General features: G+C 43.7%; 1 protein-coding gene across 2 annotated transcripts in view; it reads right to left on the bottom strand.

The window, feature by feature from the left end:
• The window catches only part of LOC126095283 (cytochrome P450 4C1-like), a 292,169-nt gene that overhangs the window by 4,674 nt on the left and 263,675 nt on the right, over nucleotides 1-23,820 (bottom strand). Inside the window, exons 7-11 of one of the 2 annotated variants that reach the window (XM_049910046.1) lie at nucleotides 16,343-16,415; nucleotides 16,144-16,253; nucleotides 5,846-5,914; nucleotides 5,251-5,422; nucleotides 4,359-4,538 (exon numbers count right to left, since the gene is read on the bottom strand). The exons of the other annotated variant lie outside the window; for it this stretch is intronic. Coding sequence (XP_049766003.1) covers nucleotides 4,359-4,538; nucleotides 5,251-5,422; nucleotides 5,846-5,914; nucleotides 16,144-16,253; nucleotides 16,343-16,415 — 604 coding nt within the window. The remainder of the gene's footprint in view (nucleotides 1-4,358; nucleotides 4,539-5,250; nucleotides 5,423-5,845; nucleotides 5,915-16,143; nucleotides 16,254-16,342; nucleotides 16,416-23,820) is intronic. 2 annotated transcript variants of the gene reach the window in all.

Here is a 23,820-nt window from a genome sequence, read left to right as displayed (position 1 = left end):
AATATCCTTTCTTTCCATATCCATTTCCCTTTCGCTTTATATAACTCAAAGCTAAGTCTTTTACTGTCTTGAATATTTCTTGATACTTTGTATTCAGACCTTGTACGTCCCAATATCCAAAAGTCCTTTTCCCTTGCATTATTCGTCGTCGTGGTTTATTCACCTGTTTTCGTGAATTCTCACTGGTCGTTTTGCAAATTCTTTTATCGAGGATGGGCTACAGGCCCATCGATTAAACCCTCAATCTGAATTTGTATTCATGGGTAACTCCCCGAAGAAGGCAGGCTTCACCAAGCCAATAGAGACTCCACATTCATAAGTCGCTTGAAGAATTTGAAGAAGGAAACTAGAAGGACACCCTGAGCCTTTGAATACTATAAAGGCATCGAGATCGGGGGAGAACGAGAGGAAGTCAGGGGAGACAGATAGGCAAAAATAAACACTGGATCCATCTCAAGCTAAGTGGAAGAATATGCCGCATCCAGCTACGGAACCAAAGGGTGGCCACTTCGTCTGCCTTTAAGGTGGCAGACGTCTGTGTCCTTTTTGGTCAAAGAGTCCTTATTCGCCATATTCTGACCACCCCTCTTCAGGGTAAGTTACGTGAGACGTAGCATATCTTTAATTTTGGGAACTGTTTCAGAAATCGAAACAACATTTTCTGAAAATTGTGGTATGTAGAGCGACACATAAATTAGTTGCATTATTAACTTTTCTATGAAACGAAGTGTAGGAGCAAGTATAGTTTTATTAAGTAGAATAATATTTTAAATAGCAGTTGAAAAGACGACTGCATTGATGCAACGACTGTTTACAACTGTCGTTGAAAATTTACGCTCAAGTACCCGATAAATGTGCTAAAATTGAAAGATATAGCAACCACAGTGGCTACTGTGAAGTAAACAGAGCCAAGCGACTGTCTCACACGAAGTTCCGTCGCTGGACGCAGCAAGAAGATACGTCTACGTTCCCGATACGGGACGTATTTACTCTTGGCCCTGCTTTATACGAAATGGAGGGTCGGATATGATTTTTCCAAATGGAACTATGTGCTAACTTCTAGTGTTCCAAAGCCTACTTTGGTACACTGGAAGTTACATCATAGTTAAATTTACAAAAATTGTAGCTGACACTGTGTCTATACAATGTCAAGTAGGATCAAGATGAGGTATGTTTATAACGACGAAGCGTGGCAGGAAAGCCGAACTTGGCGGATTAGACTGTAATCGTCAATTCCGGCCGTGTTGCACTGCAGTTGTAGCGTATTCTCGAATATGTTTCGAAAAACCACCACTAACAAGCGATATAACACTATACTCTTGCTAGTAATAACTTTCGATTCCCGTTCAAAAAACTACACTGTTTCATTAAAGAAACCGTACTTCCTTCAGTACTTCGTTTGATACAAGAGTTAAGACAATTAATCATGCAGAACATTACGTACCCTTCCGGGTACTATCATTTGCTCAAAACTTCGTTTCGATATTTTGGCCAGTTGACCAAATAAAAGAGTATTATGTCTTACTGACACATTCGTTACATGTAGTTGATTCTTCCATCCGCCACTTGTAGGTAAGCGACTCCTAGAGGGCAGAATCTTCCGAAAATACCCAATGTTCTATTTCATCTTCAGCAGGGACGATGATTGCTACATCAAAATCTCTGACTACCATGTTGCTTTAGAAGAAGGTGAATACACGGCGGAATAAGAATACCAATAATCTAGTTAATGATAATTCTATAGTCATCTCTCAAAAACTATTCACAACTGCATTTTTCAAATGACGTACGGAATTTTTTTTAAATTCATTGTACCATGCTGCCATGGCAAAATTCCAGGCGGGATACGATAAGAACAGTGTAACCTGGAAACTCTACTGCGGCTATCTGTTTGTTGGTGGTGTCCAGCTGATATGTGACTAGTCACCTAAGCGTGTATTAGAAGTTTGTATGTTTTTCATTTTTTATCCTTTGGTTATGGCGCATTATTGTGCTGCGTCATTATTTACGTCCTCACTAATTTAAAATTTATCTGTCTTTCTTGATGTAAAATTTGTCTCAGTCTTATCTTATGTGAGCCTCGATTAGTTGTTGACTTTTAGTTAGCAGGTTTCAAGCTGGTCCAACTTTTAATGTATCCATTTAGTGATACTGCTGCTAATTATTAATTGGCGTAGTAGTTTTTGACAGTGTGTACTGTAAGGTTTTGCTACCTTCCATTTCTTTCAGTAGCGAATGCTTTTAAATAGGAGTGGCATGTGTATGTTCCTTTAGCTGATGACTGTGACGTGTTGTTCCACATCGCCATAAGGGTCCTCACTAAACTAAAAACCTGCGTGCCACTCGTGGAAAGGGAAAATTTTCATTATGTTTTACGGTTTCTACATAAATTTTATGCTGCCAGCTTCCACTCAGTTTTACTACAGTTGTGTACCGCCCAGTTCAATATGATACCTTACCACTCACAATGCACTTTTAACGTTTTTCAACTTACTTTCTAGGTAATGTTTTTTTTATTATAATTTTAAAAGTAAATCACTAATTTAAATTGTGAACGGCCGGGCTAGTCGCCCCGCGTTCTTGTTCCCGTCAACAAATACTGGTGTTTTTGCCACTTTGGTTTACCAGTTTGCTCTCCGCTATACTCGTTCATCGCGGCGTTCGGGGTCACATCACGAAGTATAAGTGTCCTGGTAAACATTGCATATTTATTTATCCAGGCAGTCATCCGTAGCGCTGTCTGGTGTCACTTTTTATATGGACGTTTTTGCTTTTTTATGTGTATTACTGCATGGGTGCTATTTTCATTATAGCTCCTGATAATGGGCGTATAAGAGCGATCGTGTTTAAAATGATACACTGCTGGCCATTAAAAATGCTACACCAAGAAGAAATGCAGATGATAAACGGGTATTTGTTGGACAAATATATTATACTAGAACTGAATGTGATTACATTTTCACACAATTTGGGTGCATAGAACCTGAGAAATCAGTCCCCAGAACAACCATACCCAGAACAACCACCTCTGGACATTGAGTCAAACAGAGCTTGGATGGCGCGTACAGGTACAGCTGCCCATGCAGCTTCAGCACGATACCACAGTTCATCAAGAGTAGTGACTGGCGTATTGTGACAAGCCTGTTGCTCGGCCACCATTGACCAGACGTTTTCAATTGGTGACAGATTTGGAGAATGTGCTGGCCAGGGCTGCAGCCGAACATTTTCCGTATCCAGAAAGGCCCGTACAGGATCTCCCACATGCGGTCGTGCATTATCCTGCTGAAATGTAGGGTTTCGCAGGGATCGAATGAAGGGTAGAGCCACGGATCGTAACACATCTAAAATGTAACGTCCACTGTTCAAAGTGCCGTCAATGCGAACAAGAGGTGACCGAGACGTGTAACCAATGGCACCCCATACCATCACACCGGGTGATACGCAAGTATGGCGATGACGAATACACGCTTCCAATGTGCGTTCACCGCGATGTCGCCAAACACGGATGCGACCATCACGATGCTGTAAACAGAACCCCGATCATCCGAAAAAATGACGATTTGCCATTCGTGCACCCAGGTTCGTCGTTGAGTACACCATCGCAGGGGCTTTTGTCTGTGATGCAGCGTCAAGGGTAACCGCAGGCATGGTCTCCGAGCTGATAGTCTATGCTACTGCAAACGTCGTCGAACTGTTCGTGCAGATGGTTGTTGTCTTGCAAACTTCCCCATTTGTTGACTCAGGGATCGACACGTGGCTGCATGATCCGTTATAGCCATGCGGAGAAGATGCCTATCATCTCGACTGCTAGTGATACGAGGCCGTATTACGACGTTCCGTATTACCCTCCTGCACCCACCGATTCCATATTCTGCTAACAGTCATTGGATCTTGACCAACGCGAGGAGCAATGTCGGGATACGATAAACCGCAATCGCGATAGGCTACAATCCGACCTTTGATGGTACGCATTTCTCCTCCTTAGACGAGGCATCACAACAACATTTCACCTGGCAACGCTGGTCAACTGCTGTTTGTGTATGAGAAATCGGTTGGAAACTTTCCTCATGTCAGCACGTTGTAGGTGTCGCCACCGGCGCCAACCTTGTGTGAAACCTCTGAAAAGCTAATCATTTGCATGTCACAGCATTTTCTTCCTGTCGGTTAAATTTCGCGTCTGTAGCACGTCATCTTCGTGGTGTAGCAATTTTAATGGCCAGTAGTGTAGAACCTTACAACTGTGGCGATATTTTCAGCGTCCGGTAACTTCAATAAGATTTAGATTATGGTCAGCTGTTTACAAAAAGTAATTACTGACAGACGATTGTACAACGCTAGCATAGCTGACGGAAACTTACCTATACAGTTTCGAGGCCCAGCGCTGAAGGGGACGTAGGCGTAAGGGTGTCTGCCCTGCACCCTCTCTGGGAGGAAGTTGTCCGGGTTGAAGTGGTCCGGGTTCGGCCAGTGGTCGGGGTCACGGTGGGTTTGCCGGATGTTGAGTGCCACCGTGCAGCCCTCAGGAATTTTGTAGCCACCTGCGAGGCCAGCAAAGTGCGTAAGGTACAACATTTATTCGGAACTACGTTCTTCGCAGCATCGACATAATGCTTAAATCCAGTAGACAAGAGTAACTGCCGAACACTGGTAAAAATTTCTGACTCTTAAACAAAATGAAAGCAACCGTGAACGAGACAGATCAATACCATCACCTTATGCATAATATAATGACTGTGAGAAAGGCAGCTACTGCGCTAATGTACGGTTGTTTGTCTTATAGAAAATAGAATTCCCGCTGTTTTGGCCCTGTTTCATGGTTCTAAGCAGGTTATATTCTAAAAATTTATTGTTATGTTCAGGTTGTTGATGCTTAAATTGTTTATATGTCGCCCGCATCTCGTGGTCGTGCGGTAGCGTTCTCGCTTCCCACGCTCGGGTTCCCGGGTTCGATTCCCGGCGGGGTCAGGGATTTTCTCTGCCTCGTGATGGCTGGGTGTTGTGTGCTGTCCTTAGGTTAGTTAGGTTTAAGTAGTTCTAAGTTCTAGGGGACTTATGACCACAGCAGTTGAGTCCCATAGTGCTCAGAGCCATTTTTTTGTTTATATGTAGAAGATAAGAAACTAGCAAGTAGTCAAATTTTCTTGAACACTTCCAGAGTTCCCCGGTTGAGAGACCGATCGGATGTGCTTGGAAACCAACTGTAATGGTAATAATGGTACGAGTACAAAGAAGGTAGTATGGTATACGTACCAATATCAACCTCCTTCGTCAGGTGGCGACTAACGGCTGGAACACTCGGATAGAGCCTAAGGGCCTCCTTGATGACCATTTCGAGGTACTTCATGTTGTTCAGGTCATGCGTGGTTGGACGTCTCTTAGGCTCGTCTCGAAAAATGTCTTCCTGCTCAGCGAAGACTTTTTCCTGCAGGTAGCGAACAGCATTAGTGAGATATATTCCGGAGAGAAACACAGTCTACACTCAGTATTTGTCTGTCTATCACACACACTCACACACACAAATACACTCACATACATTCATACACACACACACACACACACACACACGCACACACACACATAAGCATGCACAAGAGCGGGCCTGCGCACGCACAGATATACATACACAGACATATTTACACAAAATGTTCTCGATCTTTTGTTATGGATTTATTATCCCAGCAATTAAACTATGGTATCTACTTTAGCCTCCATCGTTCCGGTTCCGTTCAATTTCCCAATTACTCGTTGCTCGAGTTTGGTTGAAAACCCACCACAATTCTACAGTGAAACACCTTAATTTTGAAATGAAAAGTACAGGAAAGGACAGGAAAAGATTTTAACTCACCTGTATGTCAGGATGGTGTCCAAGCAGTACCAGAACCCACGACATGGCAACAGACGTCGTGTCGTGACCCTTCAGAACGCAGAGAGAAAAGCAAATGAATCAAAATGGCTGATTTGCAATTAGAGCACAAATAGTGAGATGTTTGCGAAGTTCTGAAATAGTTTACAAAAAAACAGAAATGTAAAACATGTCGCTGCAGCTCGCAAGCATATAGGCTGAAATTTGTTATTATTTCTTAACTCATCTATTTTAAATACACTCCTGGAAATGGAAAAAAGAACACATTGACACCGGTGTGTCAGACCCACCATACTTGCTCCGGACACTGCGAGAGGGCTGTACAAGCAATGATCACACGCACGGCACAGCGGACACACCAGGAACCGCGGTGTTGGCCGTCGAATGGCGCTAGCTGCGCAGCATTTGTGCACCGCCGCCGTCAGTGTCAGCCAGTTTGCCGTGGCATACGGAGCTCCATCGCAGTCTTTAACACTGGTAGCATGCCGCGACAGCGTGGACGTGAACCGTATGTGCAGTTGACGGACTTTGAGCGAGGGCGTATAGTGGGCATGCGGGAGGCCGGGTGGACGTACCGCCGAATTGCTCAACACGTGGGGCGTGAGGTCTCCACAGTACATCGATGTTGTCGCCAGTGGTCGGCGGAAGGTGCACGTGCCCGTCGACCTGGGACCGGACCGCAGCGACGCACGGATGCACGCCAAGACCGTAGGATCCTACGCAGTGCCGTAGGGGACCGCACCGCCACTTCCCAGCAAATTAGGGACACTGTTGCTCCTGGAGTATCGGCGAGGACCATTCGCAACCGTCTCCATGAAGCTGGGCTACGGTCCCGCACACCGTTAGGCCGTCTTCCGCTCACGCCCCAACATCGTGCAGCCCGCCTCCAGTGGTGTCGCGACAGGCGTGAATGGAGGGACGAATGGAGACGTGTCGTCTTCAGCGATGAGAGTCGCTTCTGCCTTGGTGCCAATGATGGTCGTATGCGTGTTTGGCGCCGTGCAGGTGAGCGCCACAATCAGGACTGCATACGACTGAGGCACACAGGGCCAACACCCGGCATCATGGTGTGGGGAGCGATCTCCTACACTGGCCGTACACCACTGGTGATCGTCGAGGGGACACTGAATAGTGCACGGTACATCCAAACCGTCATCGAACCCATCGTTCTACCATTCCTAGACCGGCAAGGGAACTTGCTGTTCCAACAGGACAATGCACGTCCGCATGTATCCCGTGCCACCGAACGTGCTCTAGAAGGTGTAAGTCAACTACCCTGGCCAGCAAGATCTCCGGATCTGTCCCCCATTGAGCATGTTTGGGACTGGATGAAGCGTCGTCTCACGCGGTCTGCACGTCCAGCACGAACGCTGGTCCAACTGAGGCGCCAGGTGGAAATGGCATGGCAAGCCGTTCCACAGGACTACATCCAGCATCTCTACGATCGTCTCCATGGGAGAATAGCAGCCTGCATTGCTGCGAAAGGTGGATATACACTGTACTCTTGCCGACATTGTGCATGCTGTGTTGCCTGTGTCTATGTGCCTGTGGTTCTGTCAGTGTGATCATGTGATGTATCTGACCCCAGGAATGTGTCAATAAAGTTTCCCCTTCCTGGGACAATGAATTCACGGTGTTCTTATTTCAATTTCCAGGAGTGTATTTGCAAGAGACATGAAAATACATCTTTTGTAAAAGACATGAAATATTCAGTACCGGCTGTTAAAACCTAATATCATATGACTCAAACATTACAATTCGGTGTAATAAGGAATCTACCGCGAAAGATATTGTAAACTAATTTCATGGAGTGAAATGGCGCAGTGATTAATCCATTAGGCATTCCATGCTTCCCCTTTTTCTTAATCGTCATTCTTGTGACTGGTTTGACTACTATTTGCCGTCTAGTGGCAGGCATTTCGTGTCATGGTTCTTATATATGGAAGTTAACGTTTCCCATGTAGCACTACGATTATCTATTCAACGGAAATCTAGCTCGGTATTCCTTTCAAAGGATACGGCAGATTTCCTGATCCACCCATTGTTCAATCCGACCTTGTGCTCTGCCTCTAATGAGCTTTTCGTTGGCTAGTTATTAAATGCTTAAAATAAATGCTTAGTGATTTTCTGTTAAACTGCTACCCCGCATCTTCGGAATACCTTACAGTATTCAATACTCCAAAGAAAAAGGCGTGGAATGAATGATAAACACTGTAACTGAATGACGAAAACTAGGTGAGACTACTCAGAAAGTACATTCAATGTATTCGCATTTACAAATATGGATAACTATCAACTCTATAAGGGGATAACGACAATGAAAATCTGTGCAGAACCGGGACGCGTGCGGTCGCCCTACCATTTTTAACGGGTTAAATAAACGATACATCTTTATTTGTACAAGCATAAATACAACAGAAAGGCCTCCCTTTCGGTGGAAATGATTTGGCTACCCGAGCACGACTCACCTGCAGACCCAAACGTCGGTACGCCTGCAGCCGTGTGTCTACAACCAGTACTCGTACCTCCATTCTGTATATTTCCGTATAGGGAAGACATTTTACTTGGAAGTCGCTTGCCCAATGTCGGCGGATAAATACGATATTGCAGTGCCTGTGTTATTCATAATTACGACGCAAGGTTCCTTTGCACAAGTATGCATGCGTTCCTGTACTGCATCATACATAATGGATGTACGAATACAGGTTTTAAACTCAATTCTGATGACATACGGAAGTTTATGTCTGGTCATGAGTCGTGCCAAATGGTAAGGCGACCGCTCGTGATGAGCGGGAAATACGGGTTCGACTTCGGCCCCACACGCATTTTCAGCGTCGTCATTCCATTACACAGCTGATGATTACCCATGTCCTCAATTGCGAATACATGTAATGTATAACGTTTGTAACTGTCTCAGTGCCTACTCCTTGCCGGCCGCGGTGGTCTAGCGGTTCTGGCGCTGCAGTCCGGAACCGCGGGACTGCTACGGTCGCAGGTTCGAATCCTGCCTCGGGCATGGGTGTGTGTGCTGTCCTTAGGTTAGTTAGTTTTAAGTAGTTCTAAGTTCTAGGGGACTTATGACCTAAGATGTTGAGTCCCATAGTGCTCAGAGCCATTTGAACCATTTTGAAGCCTACTCCTTCGGACATGCATGTGTGCACCGTAATTCTGAATAACATAGGCATTGCAATATCGTATATATCCAGGAAGGTTTCGTCTACTCGGTGGTGACAATTTCACCCGAAGAACCGTACTGTGGACCTTGCATATAAAGAAGTTCAGCCTCTTTAACACATCGTCCTGTTTCCACTTCTGACATGAACAATAATTTGTTACTTTTCCTTTATGTCGTTCATTAATTTCTTAGTCTTAACATCCCTGACTAACAAATTTCATCAACACCGGTATTCATTTTGCGGATGATTAAGTAATTGTACACGTAGATCGGTAGCCTAAAGGATAAGTGTAAGACTTTTCAAGCAAACGCCCAATATCCAATCCAAAGCATGCGCCAGAGTTCTTACTGACAATTATCTCTTCTTTCATTTCTGACAATTAACTACTAATGTGAAAATCACTGAAATGTACCATGGTTCGGTGTCCACACACAACTGTAGGCCCCTATAACCGGATAAGGCAGTTCATCTATCAAAGGGAGATAACGACGCACCACTTAGTACTTTGACTAGTAAAAACACTGTGATGTTCAACCCACCTTGCAGTTGTGGACAATTTTATTGCATTGTTAGTCTGTCATCTAGCAAGCAGTTTGATCGACAATTATAAGAGTATTAGCTTCACGCTACATTTACGCTGCTCATAAATTATTAAAAAATGTTAAAATTTAAGTTCGTTAGTGAGAAACCGTATATCTGCTGACACAATACTGTGACAAAATAATTTATTCACCATTTCCTATAATTGTATTTGGTTCACTGTTTTCACTAGACGATTTGCGCTCTTTCGTGGACAGACCTACAGGCTGAAGAAAAAATGCTGTGCCTGGTGGTCAGCGTGTGATTCTTCAACTCAGTTCAAGATAAAAGTATATATAGTAAAACCTAATCGAGCCAGTGGGTTAAATAGAAATGAGGTTTAAAAAACGAGGCTCTGACAACGATGTAACTGCACGCAATGTGGCCAGGAACAGGTAGCATGAACTCTGTACTGTGCTGAAGCTGTCTCATTAGCACAGTGAGACGAGGCAATACCGGGGGAACGAATATGGAGACTCACCGCTGTTTGAGCTACGTTCGCGTCAAACTTATTTTTTGCAGTTAAAGCATCAAACTTTATCCAATTTACATCTCCACAATGCGGTATCTTGTGTATTTCTTCCTCTTGCTGTTACTTTTATATGAACATAAAGACATAACATGACCTTACAGACGTAAACGACCACTTTGTCTCGTACAGGTCGCAAATAAAGTCAATAGAAAATAATAGTGGATACAGGAACGTCGTCTGTATACAGTGTGGTATAAAAAACACAATAGGTACGCTACACTAGATTGTACATTATGCTACGCACAGTAATTTCATTCTGTACATTTGACGTCCAGGCTTATCTTCACAGCGTCGATATATAAACGTATGAGAAAGATTCACTTAAGACCACCTCGCATTTGCTATTTCTTCGCCACTCTAGGGATTATACTTTCCTGAACGCTGCACGACACACCAATAGCCACCATTGCCAAAGCGGCATGCTTGCGAGATATTAGGATGCGTACATCCATGGGTGGAGTACCATAAACTTCTTAGTTTAAGTGTCCCTATGAATAAAACTCTAGTTTATTAAAGGTTGGGGAACGTGGATGCCAGAAACTGGACCTCCATGACCAATCCATTTCCCTAGAAACGCTTCATTTAAATCTTTACACATATTCATTCGAAGATGTGGTGGCGCACCATCATGCTGAAACCATAGATGTCGCCGAACACCAAGTGGAACGTTTTCTAACGCATCAGCCAAAGTACTGCAAAGGAATGTACGATACAGGGGTGCATTCAACTTGTCTGGCAATAGGTAAGGGCCCAAAAGGAATTCTCTCACGATTCCAGTCCAAGCGTTTATCCCAAATGGTGCCCGAAAGCCATTTCACGGCTGACAGGCGGGTTGGGTTCCGACCAGTAATGGCTGTTGTGGAGCTTGAAAATACCTTCTAGAGTGAAGCTAGAGTCGTAATTCCATATCGCGCTATTTATAAAAAGTTCATTGTGTCTCACTTGATGCAAAAGTCATTGACAAAACTGTACTCCTGGAGTGCCGTCTTCTGGTCTATGGTGTTGGGTCAAAGTGTAGTGGTATGGATCCCTTCCTTTACCGTGCAACACGTCAACAACCAGTCTTTGAAATGTCCGGAATTGCCTTGCAATATCAAGAGTATTTCACCGACGTGACTAGTGGACGATTTCAGGAATTGCGTCGTCTGTTTGAGCAATACATCTAGTCTTTGACTACCTCTGTCCGTTATCTGTGGACGAAGATTACCGGTTTCCCGAAAGCGTTGCTCCAGGCGACGAAAAACATTCTTAGTACATTCCATTGTGGCAGGGTGCGACAACAATCAGTTTCAAATTATTCCAGAATAAAAGCAGCCTTGGATGCGAAATTATTTAATATCAGTGATGCGTTTATCCCTTTGGGAATCATCAGACTGTTTAAAAGTGGCTAGATGTGTAACCCATTCGTCATAAAGCCATATAAAATGGAAAGTGGACGTAGCAGCTACTGCCCATAACGGTGAAACGTGTCATACATATTAAATAATTTCGGAACCAAGACTGCTTTTACTGTGGAAAGACAGCCTTATCGAAATGGCGTCTTTGAGGATACCATGGAGCAAACGCACGAGCAGCAACAGTAGAATCTTGGTTATCGGATGCACCCAGCATAAAAAGCATATCGACGTGTTCATAGTTTGTGTACTCCTTCGCGAAGCCGCCTTAAATGAACTTGACGTGACCAGTTATGTCTCTACCCTGTGCGTTTAGTAGACACATGCATGCAGTTTAATAGACACTATTGTCACGTGGTAGGTTGTTGTCACTTGACAAAATGATGTTCTACTTATAAAAGACGAGACGTAGAGAATGGCGGTTACGGGTCGGATGTCGCAGTTATCTGTTCAATGAGATACGACAGTTCGTACGTTATTCAGGGGTGATACACGTTCCTCTTTATATTCCTATGTGCTGCACGATGTAACAGTGTTGCCAGCTCCTCGTTTTCAAATATGTGTTTTCATAGTGCATCCTATCGGAGTTTGCTAGATAAATTTTTGTCTTGAATCTGGATGAGGAACTGAATGTCGACCTCGAAGTGCGGCATTTTTTCTTCACCCTATGTATATACTACTGACATGGTAGTTGAAACGACTATTTTTAAAAAGAAATATTATTAAGTCTAACTACTCTCCATTACTGAGTCAAATCATTTGTTAAATGTCAGTCTGTCAGCTCAGAACTGACCTGAGACATGGCAATGGGCTGTCATAACACTGCGCACATTCAGTTTGATATCACACGAATAAACATTTAAGACAATAATTAAGAAAAGTAATTATTTGAAGAACTGATGCAATGTTTTGTTAGACTAAGAATGGTAAAAACCGCGTAGCGATCTGATCAGATATAGTGGAGATATTTGAGTTTAAGATCAGCGGTCCAACTGTGATTTACTCACAGGACTGTCCAATGTCGCAGCCAGCAAGAATTGCCCATTGTTAGGGGGACGTGGCTCGTTGTCTGAACCGGATGGACGTGTGCCATGTGTCGCTCTGTCATTATTGCACAGTAAGCTTTTCTTGTGCTCACACTGTGCTAGAAAATTTGTCTACGTAAAATCACACAGGCAGTAAACTTAAAGACCGTTTTTCAAGTACAGGTCCGCCGGTGTCAAACTGCCGAGATTTAAAAAATTAGAAGCAAGTAGTTAACGAACAGATCTTATGACCTACGCTACGCATCACTCCCGAGTGTGAAGGAAGATTAAGTGCTGACGACGCTTTGGGGATGACTAGAAATTTGTGGAATTTATTGGCTTGGAGAATATCTAATTAATTATTTCCGGCTTTTCAGACTATCCTGGAGATGTGTGATAAATTCCAGGCAGCAAACAGCATCAATTGCATCTCCCCAACTTAGATTAGCTGTGTTGCGCCATTTATAAAGTACACATTCTTATTTGTGTGGCGTTCCGTTGGTGCCCTTTGTGGCACTGGTGCGGCGCATTCGCGTTTGAACACGCTCTGTGAATTGTGGTAAGTGCCATCTTTCATTTGGGTCCGATGTTATTGCGAATGTACAACCACTTATTTTTGGGAGGCTAGGCCTCCATAATATACATAACTTCTAACAGAATTAGCTTCTGTTAATTAGTAGTGGTAATATCCCACGAGATGGTACTGTTTCCAGGTTTCTGTTCTTGCCAGAATGCTTTACGTATCTTCCGTATCGGCAAGTGAATGTCAAGCAACAACGAATTTGATGAAGATGGCTTCTAGAAAGAAACTGAACTTTTCTACGGAAAACAATGATGAGTACACAGACGCTAATTTTCACTCTGAATATTTAACACGTTCTGAGAAAGTGAAATTCAGGTATGAATTGCTTGGCATATATTGTTCTCATAGTTAATCGTGTGTGTTTGCTGGCTGGACAAATTGTGGATTTCTGTTTACCAGACACGTTTCTGATACTTATTTACTTGTCTTTATGAAATGGTTACAGAATACATTACTTCATACACTTCTTTAATTTTATGTTATATACATCAAAATATGCCAAAAGTAAAATTGTTGCTTAGCTCTTTCTTGATCTAAAGATTCGAAATCTACATTCATGAAAAATTTAACAGGTATTCTGAATAGTATAAACATCTGTAGTATTAGATTGTTATTATGAGGTGCTTACAACAATATGATTTTAATCTTATACATATATTACCTTTTGTTAGGATGACAGTAACTCTGTTTCAGCAAGGAAAACGGCATCACATGAGAGACTGCCATTCAGTATTCCTCCAAAAGAACAAAGATAAAAAAAAGAGGATGCAACTCACGAAGAAGGTTCATAGGCATAAAAAAAAAACGAAGGACGTGAACATACATGTACAGCAGGCAATTCTGTTCCAGTAGCAGCAATAGGACAGATGCGAAGCTTCAGTTGGATAATGAAGGAATAAGAAAATGTATTCACTAGATTTTGAAATGTGGGAGATTTTGATAAGCAAAATGGCTACCTCTTTGGCAGTATAGAAGCATGTTCTGTAAAACGGATATCCAAGAATAAATTCTCCACAAAATTGTTACAAAAACAATACCTTCATTTTTAGAGTGAAGATTAATGGAAAGTCATTGAGAGGTTGTAAAAAATCATTCATGAGCATTCATGGCCTACAAAATCACAGAGGCAGTATCAACAATATAGTATCGAGAATAAAAACTAAAGACGGAGAACCTTCTTCTGATAAACGAGGTAAACATGTCAGTCGCCCTAATGGTTAATGCTGCAATAAATGGTGCCCATGCTGACATTAAGTCCATTACCAAGTACTGCTCTCGTAACAGTAGGTCACAAAATACTGAAAGAGTCTACTTAGGCAGTGATATGAATATTACACAGATGAATGAAAATTACTGTCAATACTGCAAGGATGCAAACACACGGGCAGTATCTAAAAGTAAGTATAGAAAAATATTCTATGAAGAATATAATATAGACTTTAAATTCCCAGCACAAGATACGTGTAAAACGTGGGACAGAAGAAGAGAAATCTGCTACACGCGTAAAAAAGGAATTACACTTGCGTTATGTTGAATCTTTGAAGTCGAAACTAAGTGAATATCAGAGTTGTCCAAGCATGATCCGAATCTACATGTCATATTCATAGATTTGTGGCAAACATTGCCCACTCCTAAGCTCATTTCCTCTGTTGCCTTCTACTCCAGAAAACTGTGGACATGTAATGTTGGAATACATTATCGTAGCCAGAATATTCGTCATAAGATTGTATTGAATGAAAGTATTGCAGGCTAAGGTAGTGATGAGATTGGTAACTGTATCTTCAAACATTGTGAAACAAAACCCATGTCTGCAAAAATAAAAAAAAAGTGGGGATCAGAATAGAATATAATGGTAGTTTGGAGCTATCTGATCCACACAAAACGGTTTGAAGCAATTGAGCATTATTTTATTATTCCTGGACACACTTGCTTGCCCTCTGATAGAGACTTTGCTAAAATTGAGAAATGTCAGAGGGGACAACCCATCGTATACTTTCCGTCACATTGGAGAGACATAATTGTCTTTTGTGGCCACAAAAACAAGTTCAGTGTCATAAATACAGAAAGTGGTGAATTCTTTGACATAACAAGACTGAAAAATGGGTTGCTTAATACAAATAGAAAACAATGTTTTAGTGGTGTTCAGCTTAAATTCTAGGAGACTGTTTGCTTCAGATCTGAAGGAACCAACCCATGGGTTACGAAACTGACAGAAAGAATGAACATGGAGTTTGAAGAGGTATCTACAAGAAAGAAACGGAACACTAGTACCATGACTCTAAGACCGAAATACAATGGACCTGTTAAATTAAGAAAATCAAACTGAATGATGTAATGATGCTAATGAATTACGTTCCACCAATCTACCACGACTTTTATCGCAACTTGCTGTCTGCTGCTGTGATTGATTAAGATAATGGAGAAGAAGGTGTAGAAGGAGTATTTTCGGTCATTGTTAATCTATTTTTGAAATGCAACGTTGTCTGTTAAGATAGAAAGTAAATGAACATTTCTTTGTAAGCACTTACAGTGTTAATAAAAATATTTGTCTAATACAAATGTTTGTTCAACATAGTGCCAAGCAACATACCATCTTATTGTAAAATATTGGTTTCTGTATAATGTAGTTTAAAACATTTGTATTATGTCTCATAACGCAAAATAAAATATACCAGAAAAACATATTAAGTGTGTTCAGCCAAAATTGAATAATTCAGACATTAATATGGCTTTATCTGGAAAGCATAAAAATGTGGCTTGGCACTTTCTTGCCGGGACCAACTCAATCCACGTCGAAGTTAAAGGGCTACATGATAGCCCTGACCTTTTGGAAGTACCTGTTGTTCCGTTGTATTCATGTTATTACAATTTTTTCCCAAAATCAGTTAAGTGCAAACAGTAATTCCAGAATACGTTCTCTACAAATTAAATTCCAACTGCTGATATCTTTCTTATCTAAAATCCGATACCCGTGAAAGCAACAGTTCTTACCTCAAACATGAAGGTGTCCACTTCCTCCTGCAGCTCCTGGTCGTTAAGTTTCTGGCCGTTCTCAGAAGCGTCCAACAGCATGTCTAGGAAAGCCACACGTCGTTTCCTGCCTGTAAACAATATGAGGTTGCGGATTAACATCTTTCACACTGTGTTAGTGATGTCATTCTGTCTAAATTCAAAACTGAATAACACTTACCTAGGTCATCCTCTTGTGGTGTCTTCGGCTGGGCGCCGTTTGCCCTACGGGCTGATTTTCTTTCGCTTATCACCTGCAAGAGAAAAGATGTCATCAGTTTCTAGGAGTGGTTTCTTTATCTGCTACAGTCTAACAATACACGAGCTGACACTTCGTGCACTGCTTTGGCAGGCAATGTTCTGTATCGGCTGCTGGCGGGAGCAAGTGACAATCGGAAGTAAAGACCGGTAGAGATGGCTTTTCAGTGTTTCATAGCTACCCAGCATAACATTGGCTTGCTCTATAGAGGAACGCCAGATCACGTAGTGTTTGAAAGTCATATTAATGCCCAACTGATTTGAATGCAAAAGTAGAAATCATCCAGAAAAAATATTAATATACGGGGTGAATCACCTAAAACTTCCACCGCAAATATTGATGAAATGGAAAGCGCAATCGATGTGCAGTTTTCACAGGATTGATTAGCAGTCAGGGGCTCGTATTGTTAGCCTAAAACAGGTTGTAATAATACATACTAAATGTATGTTTTTGCAAACATACACTTTTTTAAACTGGACAACGGCTACTGACATTAACACACTAAAAGTAGAGTAAATGATAGTGTCAGTGGTGTTTGCTGCAGGATTCTAGTGCGAGTCGTCTACGAGATGTCGTATTTTCAAAAGTTTCAACACCGACATTTGTACAGTCCCTTTGGTAGCACACACTGGAGAACAATAGAAGTACACACGCTAGATATGTGGATTCTGAACAGTAACGAGACAATTCGGTGGCAATACACGCTTTCAGTCTTGTATGGGACGGCTGCTGCATACGTGCTGGTATTTCAGCGGGGATATCCGAACAAGCTACAGTAGTATGTCGTTGAATGTCATCGGGTGTGGTTGATTTGTCCTTGTAGACAGCATGTTTCAGCTTTCCCCTCAGGAAAAGACTCTTCAGGAGTTAAATCCGGGGAACAGACCAGCCAACATACAGACCCTCCGCGTCCAATACAACGACTTGGAAACAATACAGAAGACATGCTGTAGTATTTCGTACACTAAGGGGTAGACAACCATATGTTGGTACCGTAGGTTCCTCTTAGTATGCAGAGGAACGTCTTTTAGCATCCGTGGAAGATGATCTGTTAGGAAGTTGCGATGCTTGAACGCGTTCAATGTTCCATTTGTGTAAAACGGGTCTATGAGCTGATGGTTGACTACCCCACACCACACGTTTACACTCCTTGGATCCTGACGTTCCATGTGATGAAGCCACCGGCGATTGTTAGCAGACCATTAGTGCATGTTTCGGCGGTTTATCTGGCCATGATTGATAAGTGCGGCTTTATCACTAAACAAGACAATCATACAACTGGAGTATCCTGTCTTAATGCCCTTGTACAGAAGTTAACACGAATCTCATAATCGTTTCCATGCAGGTCTTAATGGAGACAGATGTGATAGAGATGAAATTATGTCTATGGGGAATGCGTAGGGCATATGCCTGACTCGAGACACTTCCTCGTGCGATTGCGCGGGAGCTGGCGTGCGGATCAACTGCAACAGCAATAAATTTCACCCTCTTCTGTCGTCACTTGTTTCCTTCTGTTTCGTTGTCCAGGTGTTACACTAAGACTTTCATATAACTCCATGAAGAGTTTGATAAATAATTGCCGAGATGGTTGGCATCGACTGGGATTTTTGCCGTACAAGAACGAACTGTATTCTACCTACACTCTCCACACACCATGCGTATGTCGGCTTTTTCCGTATTGGTAAGTCCCATCGTTTACTCACGATCTACTGCCTGAAGTGTCACACACTAACAGACTAGAAAGTCGCAATGCATTCAAGTAACAGAGAAGCACACAGTAAGCAAACATAACAACATCGTACCTAGAAACTACACAGGTTGTATGGCACAAGCTGGTGCCGGTGTGGAAACTTCTCAAAATACGATATCTCGTAAACGGCTCCCAATAGAATTCCGCAACAAACACCACTGACATTCTAAGTTAACCTACTTTTAGTTTGGTAATGTCAATAGATACTGCTCCATTTAAAAAGTTTATGTTTGAATAAAAAGTACATATTATAAGTATTATTACTATTTTGGGTATTGGCTAACAATACGACTACCAATCCAGTCTGTGAAAACCACACATCAATAGCACTTCCTATTACCGCAATATCTGCGACGAAAGTTATAGGTGATTCACCCCGTATATTACGATGGGTAATCAAAAAGTATTAATTATCACTTTGAAAAAATGAAATTACGTAATTAATATTTGGTTTATTAGGAATAAATATCTACAGTCCTAGCATACACTGAACTCGCCTGCCACAGTACCGTTGCTCGCCGCTTGAAGAGACAAAACGAAATAGCTCACTTACGGACCAGCGTATTGTGAGAATGTTTGTTGCTTTTGAACGAGAACAAAGCTGCAACAGTCCGTGCTGAGTTGGTGGACGTATACGGCCCAGTGCACCATCATATGACAGAATGGTTAGGTGGCGTGGATGCTTCCACTGTGATCAGACAAGTGTGAGTAACGGAGAATGAAGTGATAGACTCTCTGTGAAAACTAAGACCCGTAAGAGAAGCAGCGGTATTAGTGTTCGAAGAGCAGCGTATCGCAACCGAGGCATTAGCGGAAAAAGTAAATATCAGTCACGGACCAGTATTGAGCATCTTACACGACATTTAGAACACGAGAAGAAGTGGTTTTACACCACAACACCGCTCCAGCTCATTCTGTACAGCTGCTTGTTTGGGTTATCAAATTTTATCTTTTTATCTCACCACCACCTCCTCCATGTTTTTCTGATGTGGCGTTCACTGATTTCTACCTCTTTCCACGGACAAATAAATCATTGTATGGCAGTAATTTCCAGAACGATGACGAGGTGGTTTTACACGTGGAATTATCAGGTTTCATGGTGTATATATATACACCCCTGGAAATGGAAAAAAGAACACATTGACACCGGTGTGTCAGACCCACCATACTTGCTCCGGACACTGCGAGAGGGCTGTACAAGCAATGATCACACGCACGGCACAGCGGACACACCAGGAACCGCGGTGTTGGCCGTCGAATGGCGCTAGCTGCGTAGCATTTGTGCACCGCCGCCGTCAGTGTCAGCCAGTTTGCCGTAGCATACGGAGCTCCATCGCAGTCTTTAACACTGGTAGCATGCCGCGACAGCGTGGACGTGAACCGTATGTGCAGTTGACGGACTTTGAGCGAGGGCGTATAGTGGGCATGCGGGAGGTCGGGTGGACGTACCGCCGAATTGCTCAACACGTGGGGCGTGAGGTCTCCACAGTACATCGATGTTGTCGCCAGTGGTCGGCGGTAGGTGCACGTGCCCGTCGACCTGGGACCGGACCGCAGCGACACACGGATGCACGCCAAGACCGTAGGATCCTACGCAGTGCCGTAGGGGACCGCACCGCCACTTCCCAGCAAATTAGGGACACTGTTGCTCCTGGCGTATCGGCGAGGACCATTCGCAACCGTCTCCATGAAGCTGGGCTACGGTCCCGCACACCGTTAGGCCGTCTTCCGCTCACGCCCCAACATCGTGCAGCCCGCCTCAAGTGGTGTCGCGACAGGCGTGAATGGAGGGACGAATGGAGACGTGTCGTCTTCAGCGATGAGAGTCGCTTCTGCCTTGGTGCCAATGATGGTCGTATGCGTGTTTGGCGCCGTGCAGGTGAGCGCCACAATCAGGACTGCATACGACCGAGGCACACAGGGCCAACACCCGGCATCATGGTGTGGGGAGCGATCTCCTACACTGGCCGTACACCACTGGTGATCGTCGAGGGGGCACTGAATAGTGCACGGTACATCCAAACCGTCATCGAACCCATCGTTCTACCATTCCTAGACCGGCAAGGGAACTTGCTGTTCCAACAGGACAATGCACGTCCGCATGTATCCCGTGCCACCGAACGTGCTCTAGAAGGTGTAAGTCAACTACCCTGGCCAGCAAGATCTCCGGATCTGTCCCCCATTGAGCATGTTTGGGACTGGATGAAGCGTCGTCTCACGCGGTCTGCACGTCCAGCACGAACGCTGGTCCAACTGAGGCGCCAGGTGGAAATGGCATGGCAAGCCGTTCCACAGGACTACATCCAGCATCTCTACGATCGTCTCCATGGGAGAATAGCAGCCTGCATTGCTGCGAAAGGTGGATATACACTGTACTAGTGCCGACATTGTGCATGCTGTGTTGCCTGTGTCTATGTGCCTGTGGTTCTGTCAGTGTGATCATGTGATGTATCTGACCCCAGGAATGTGTCAGTAAAGTTTCCCCCTCCTGGGACAATGAATTCATGGTGTTCTTATTTCAATTTCCAGGAGTGTATATGGCGGTCCATTGATAGTGAGCGGGCCAAAAGAAATATGAATGTTTTAGTTGGACCACTTTTTTCGCATTGTGATAGATGGCGCTATGATAGTCAATAACGTATGTGATATCACGTAACATTCCGCACTGGCGGAATGTTACGTGATATCACATACTTCGGTATTTGCTGCGTGATACATTACCCGTGTTAAAATGGACCTTCACCAATTGCGGAAAAGGTCGATATCGTGTTGATGTATAGCTATTGTGATCAAAATGCCCAACGGGCGTGTGCTATGTATACTGCTCGGTATCCTGGGCGACATCATCCAAGTGTCCGGACCGTTCGCCGGATAGTTACGTAATTTAAGGAAACAGGAAGTGTTCAGCCTCATGTGAAATGTCAACCACGATCTGCAACAAATGATAATGCCCAGGTAGGTGTTTTAGCTACTGTCGCGGCTAATCCGGACATCAGTAGCAGACAAACTGCGCGAGAATCGGGAATCTCAAAAACGTCAGTGTTGAGAATGCTACATCAGCATCGATTGCACGCGTACCATATTTCTATGCACCAGGAATTGCATGGCGACTACTTTGAACGTCGTGTACAGATCTGCCACTAGGCACAAGAGAAATTACGGAACGATGAGAGATATTTTGCATCGCGTTCTATTTAGCGACTAAGCGTCATTCACCAACAGCGGCAACGTAAACCGGCATAATATGCACTATTGGGCAACGGAAAATCCACGGCAGCGACAAGTGGAACATCAGCGACCTTGGCGGGTTAATGTATGGTGCGGCATTATGGGAGGAAGGATAATTGGCCCCCATTTTATCGATGGCAATCTAAACGGTGCCATGTATGCTGATTTCCTACGTAATGTTCTACCGAGGCTACTACAAAATGTTTCACTGCATGACAGGATGTCGATGTACTTCCAACATGATGGATGTCCGGCACATAGCACGCGTGCGGTTGAAGCGGTATTGAATAGCATATGTCATGACAGGTGGATTGGTCGTCGAAGCACCATACCGTGGACTGCACGTTCACCGGATCTGACGTCCCCGGATTTCTTCCTGTGGGGAAGTTGAAGGATATTTGCTATGTGATCCACCGACAACGCCTGACAACATGCGTCAGCGCATTGTCAATGGACGTGCGAACATTACGGAAGGCGAACTACTCGCTTTTGAGAGGAATGTCGTTACACGTATTGCCAAATGCATTGTGGTTGACGGACATCATTTTGAGCACTTATTGCATTAATGTGGTATTTACAGGTAATCACGCTGTAACAGCATGCGCTCTTAGAATGATAAGTTCACAAAGGTACATGAATCACATTGGAACAACCGAAATAAAATGTTCAAACGTACCTACGCTCTGTATTTTAATTTAAAAAACCTACCTGTTACCAACTGCTCGTTAAAAATTGTGAGCCATATGTTTGTGACTATTGAAGCGTCATCTATCACGAAGCGAAAAAAGTGGTTCAACTAAAACATTCATATTTTTTTACGTACTACATGAATATGTAATAAAAATGGGGGTTCCTATTTTTTAAAAAACGCAGTTGATATCCGTTTGACCCGTGCCATCTAGCGGGCAAACCATAGGGCCTTCTGCTCCCCCTTCAAGCTAGTCAGGTTTCGTTCTTTGTAGTTTTTTCGTTTCACGCTTAATTCGTGAGATATTTGGCTCGGTCACGATCAATGGACCATCCTATATACAGGGTGAGTCACCTAACGTTACCGCTGGATATATTTCGTAAACCACATCAAATACTGACGAACCGATTCCACAGACCGAACGTGAGGAGAGGGGCTAGTGTAATCGTTTAATGCAAACCATACAAAAATGCACGGAAGTATGTTTTTTAACACAAACCTACTTTTTTTAAATGGAACCAATTTAGATTTGTTAGCACATCTGAACATATAAACAAATACGTAATCAGTTCCGTTTGTTGCATTGTAAAATGTTAATTACATCCGGAGATATTGTAACCTAAAGTTGACGCTTGAAACCTCCGACGTTCAGTTGCGTTTTGTAACAAACACGGGCCACGGTCGGCGGGCAGCATCTGCAGGGACATGTTTACGATGACGACCGTGTTTACGAGTGTGGCTGTAGTGCACTGTTGTGGTTTGATCTAGCTGTCGCAGTATCCGCATGTAGCGCTTGCTGCTATTGTTATTCTGCATTCGTCTCCGCACGCAGACCAACTGTAGTACTCCGTGTTACCAGACGTCTGTGATAGTGTAGTGTTGTAGGAACTGTGACTGTGGTGTATTCGAACTCTGAAAAGGCGAAGATGATACTCATCTATGGCGAGTGTCGACGAAATGCAGCTGAAGCCTGCAGGGTGTATGCAGAACGGTACCCGGACAGAGAGCATCCAACGTGCCGCACATTGCAAAACATCTACCGCCAACTGTATGCAACAGGTATAGTCGTAGCACGCAAACGGGTCCGTAACAGGCCCGTCACAGGAGAAGCGGGTGCAGTTGATGTAGTAGCTGCTGTTGCCATGAACCCACACATGAGTACACGGGACATTGCGAGAGCCGGTGGACTGAGTCAAAGTAGTGTCATGCGCATACTGCATCGTCATCGCTTTAACCCGTTTCATATGTCGCTACATCAGCAATTACATGGTGATGACTTTAATCATCGAGTGCAATTCTGTCAATGGGCATTAACAGAGAATGCGTTGCAGCTCTACCTGTTTACCGATGAAGCGGGTTTCACAAACCACGGGCCAGTGAATCTACGGAACATGCATTACTGGTCTGTGGACAATCCTCGCTGGCTCAGACAGGTAGATCGACAGCGACCGTGGACTGTAAATGTATGGTGCGGAATCATTGGCGACCACCTCATTGGTCCTCACTTCATTGCAGGGGCCCAAACAGCTGCAATATACATCGCGTTTCTACAGAATGATCTGCCAACGTTGCTCGAAAATGTCGCACTGGAAACGCGTCGACGTATGTGGTATCAGCATGAAGGTGCACCTGCACATTTCGAAATTAACACTAGGCTGACCCCTGACAGGATGTTCGACGGGCGTTTCATAGGACGTGGAGGACGCATAAATTGGCCAGCCCGTTCTCTTGATC

Source organism: Schistocerca cancellata, chromosome 8, assembly GCF_023864275.1.
Source record: "Schistocerca cancellata isolate TAMUIC-IGC-003103 chromosome 8, iqSchCanc2.1, whole genome shotgun sequence".
Classification (NCBI taxonomy): Eukaryota; Metazoa; Arthropoda; class Insecta; order Orthoptera; family Acrididae; genus Schistocerca; species Schistocerca cancellata.
This window is presented reverse-complemented; position numbering and strand designations above follow the sequence as displayed.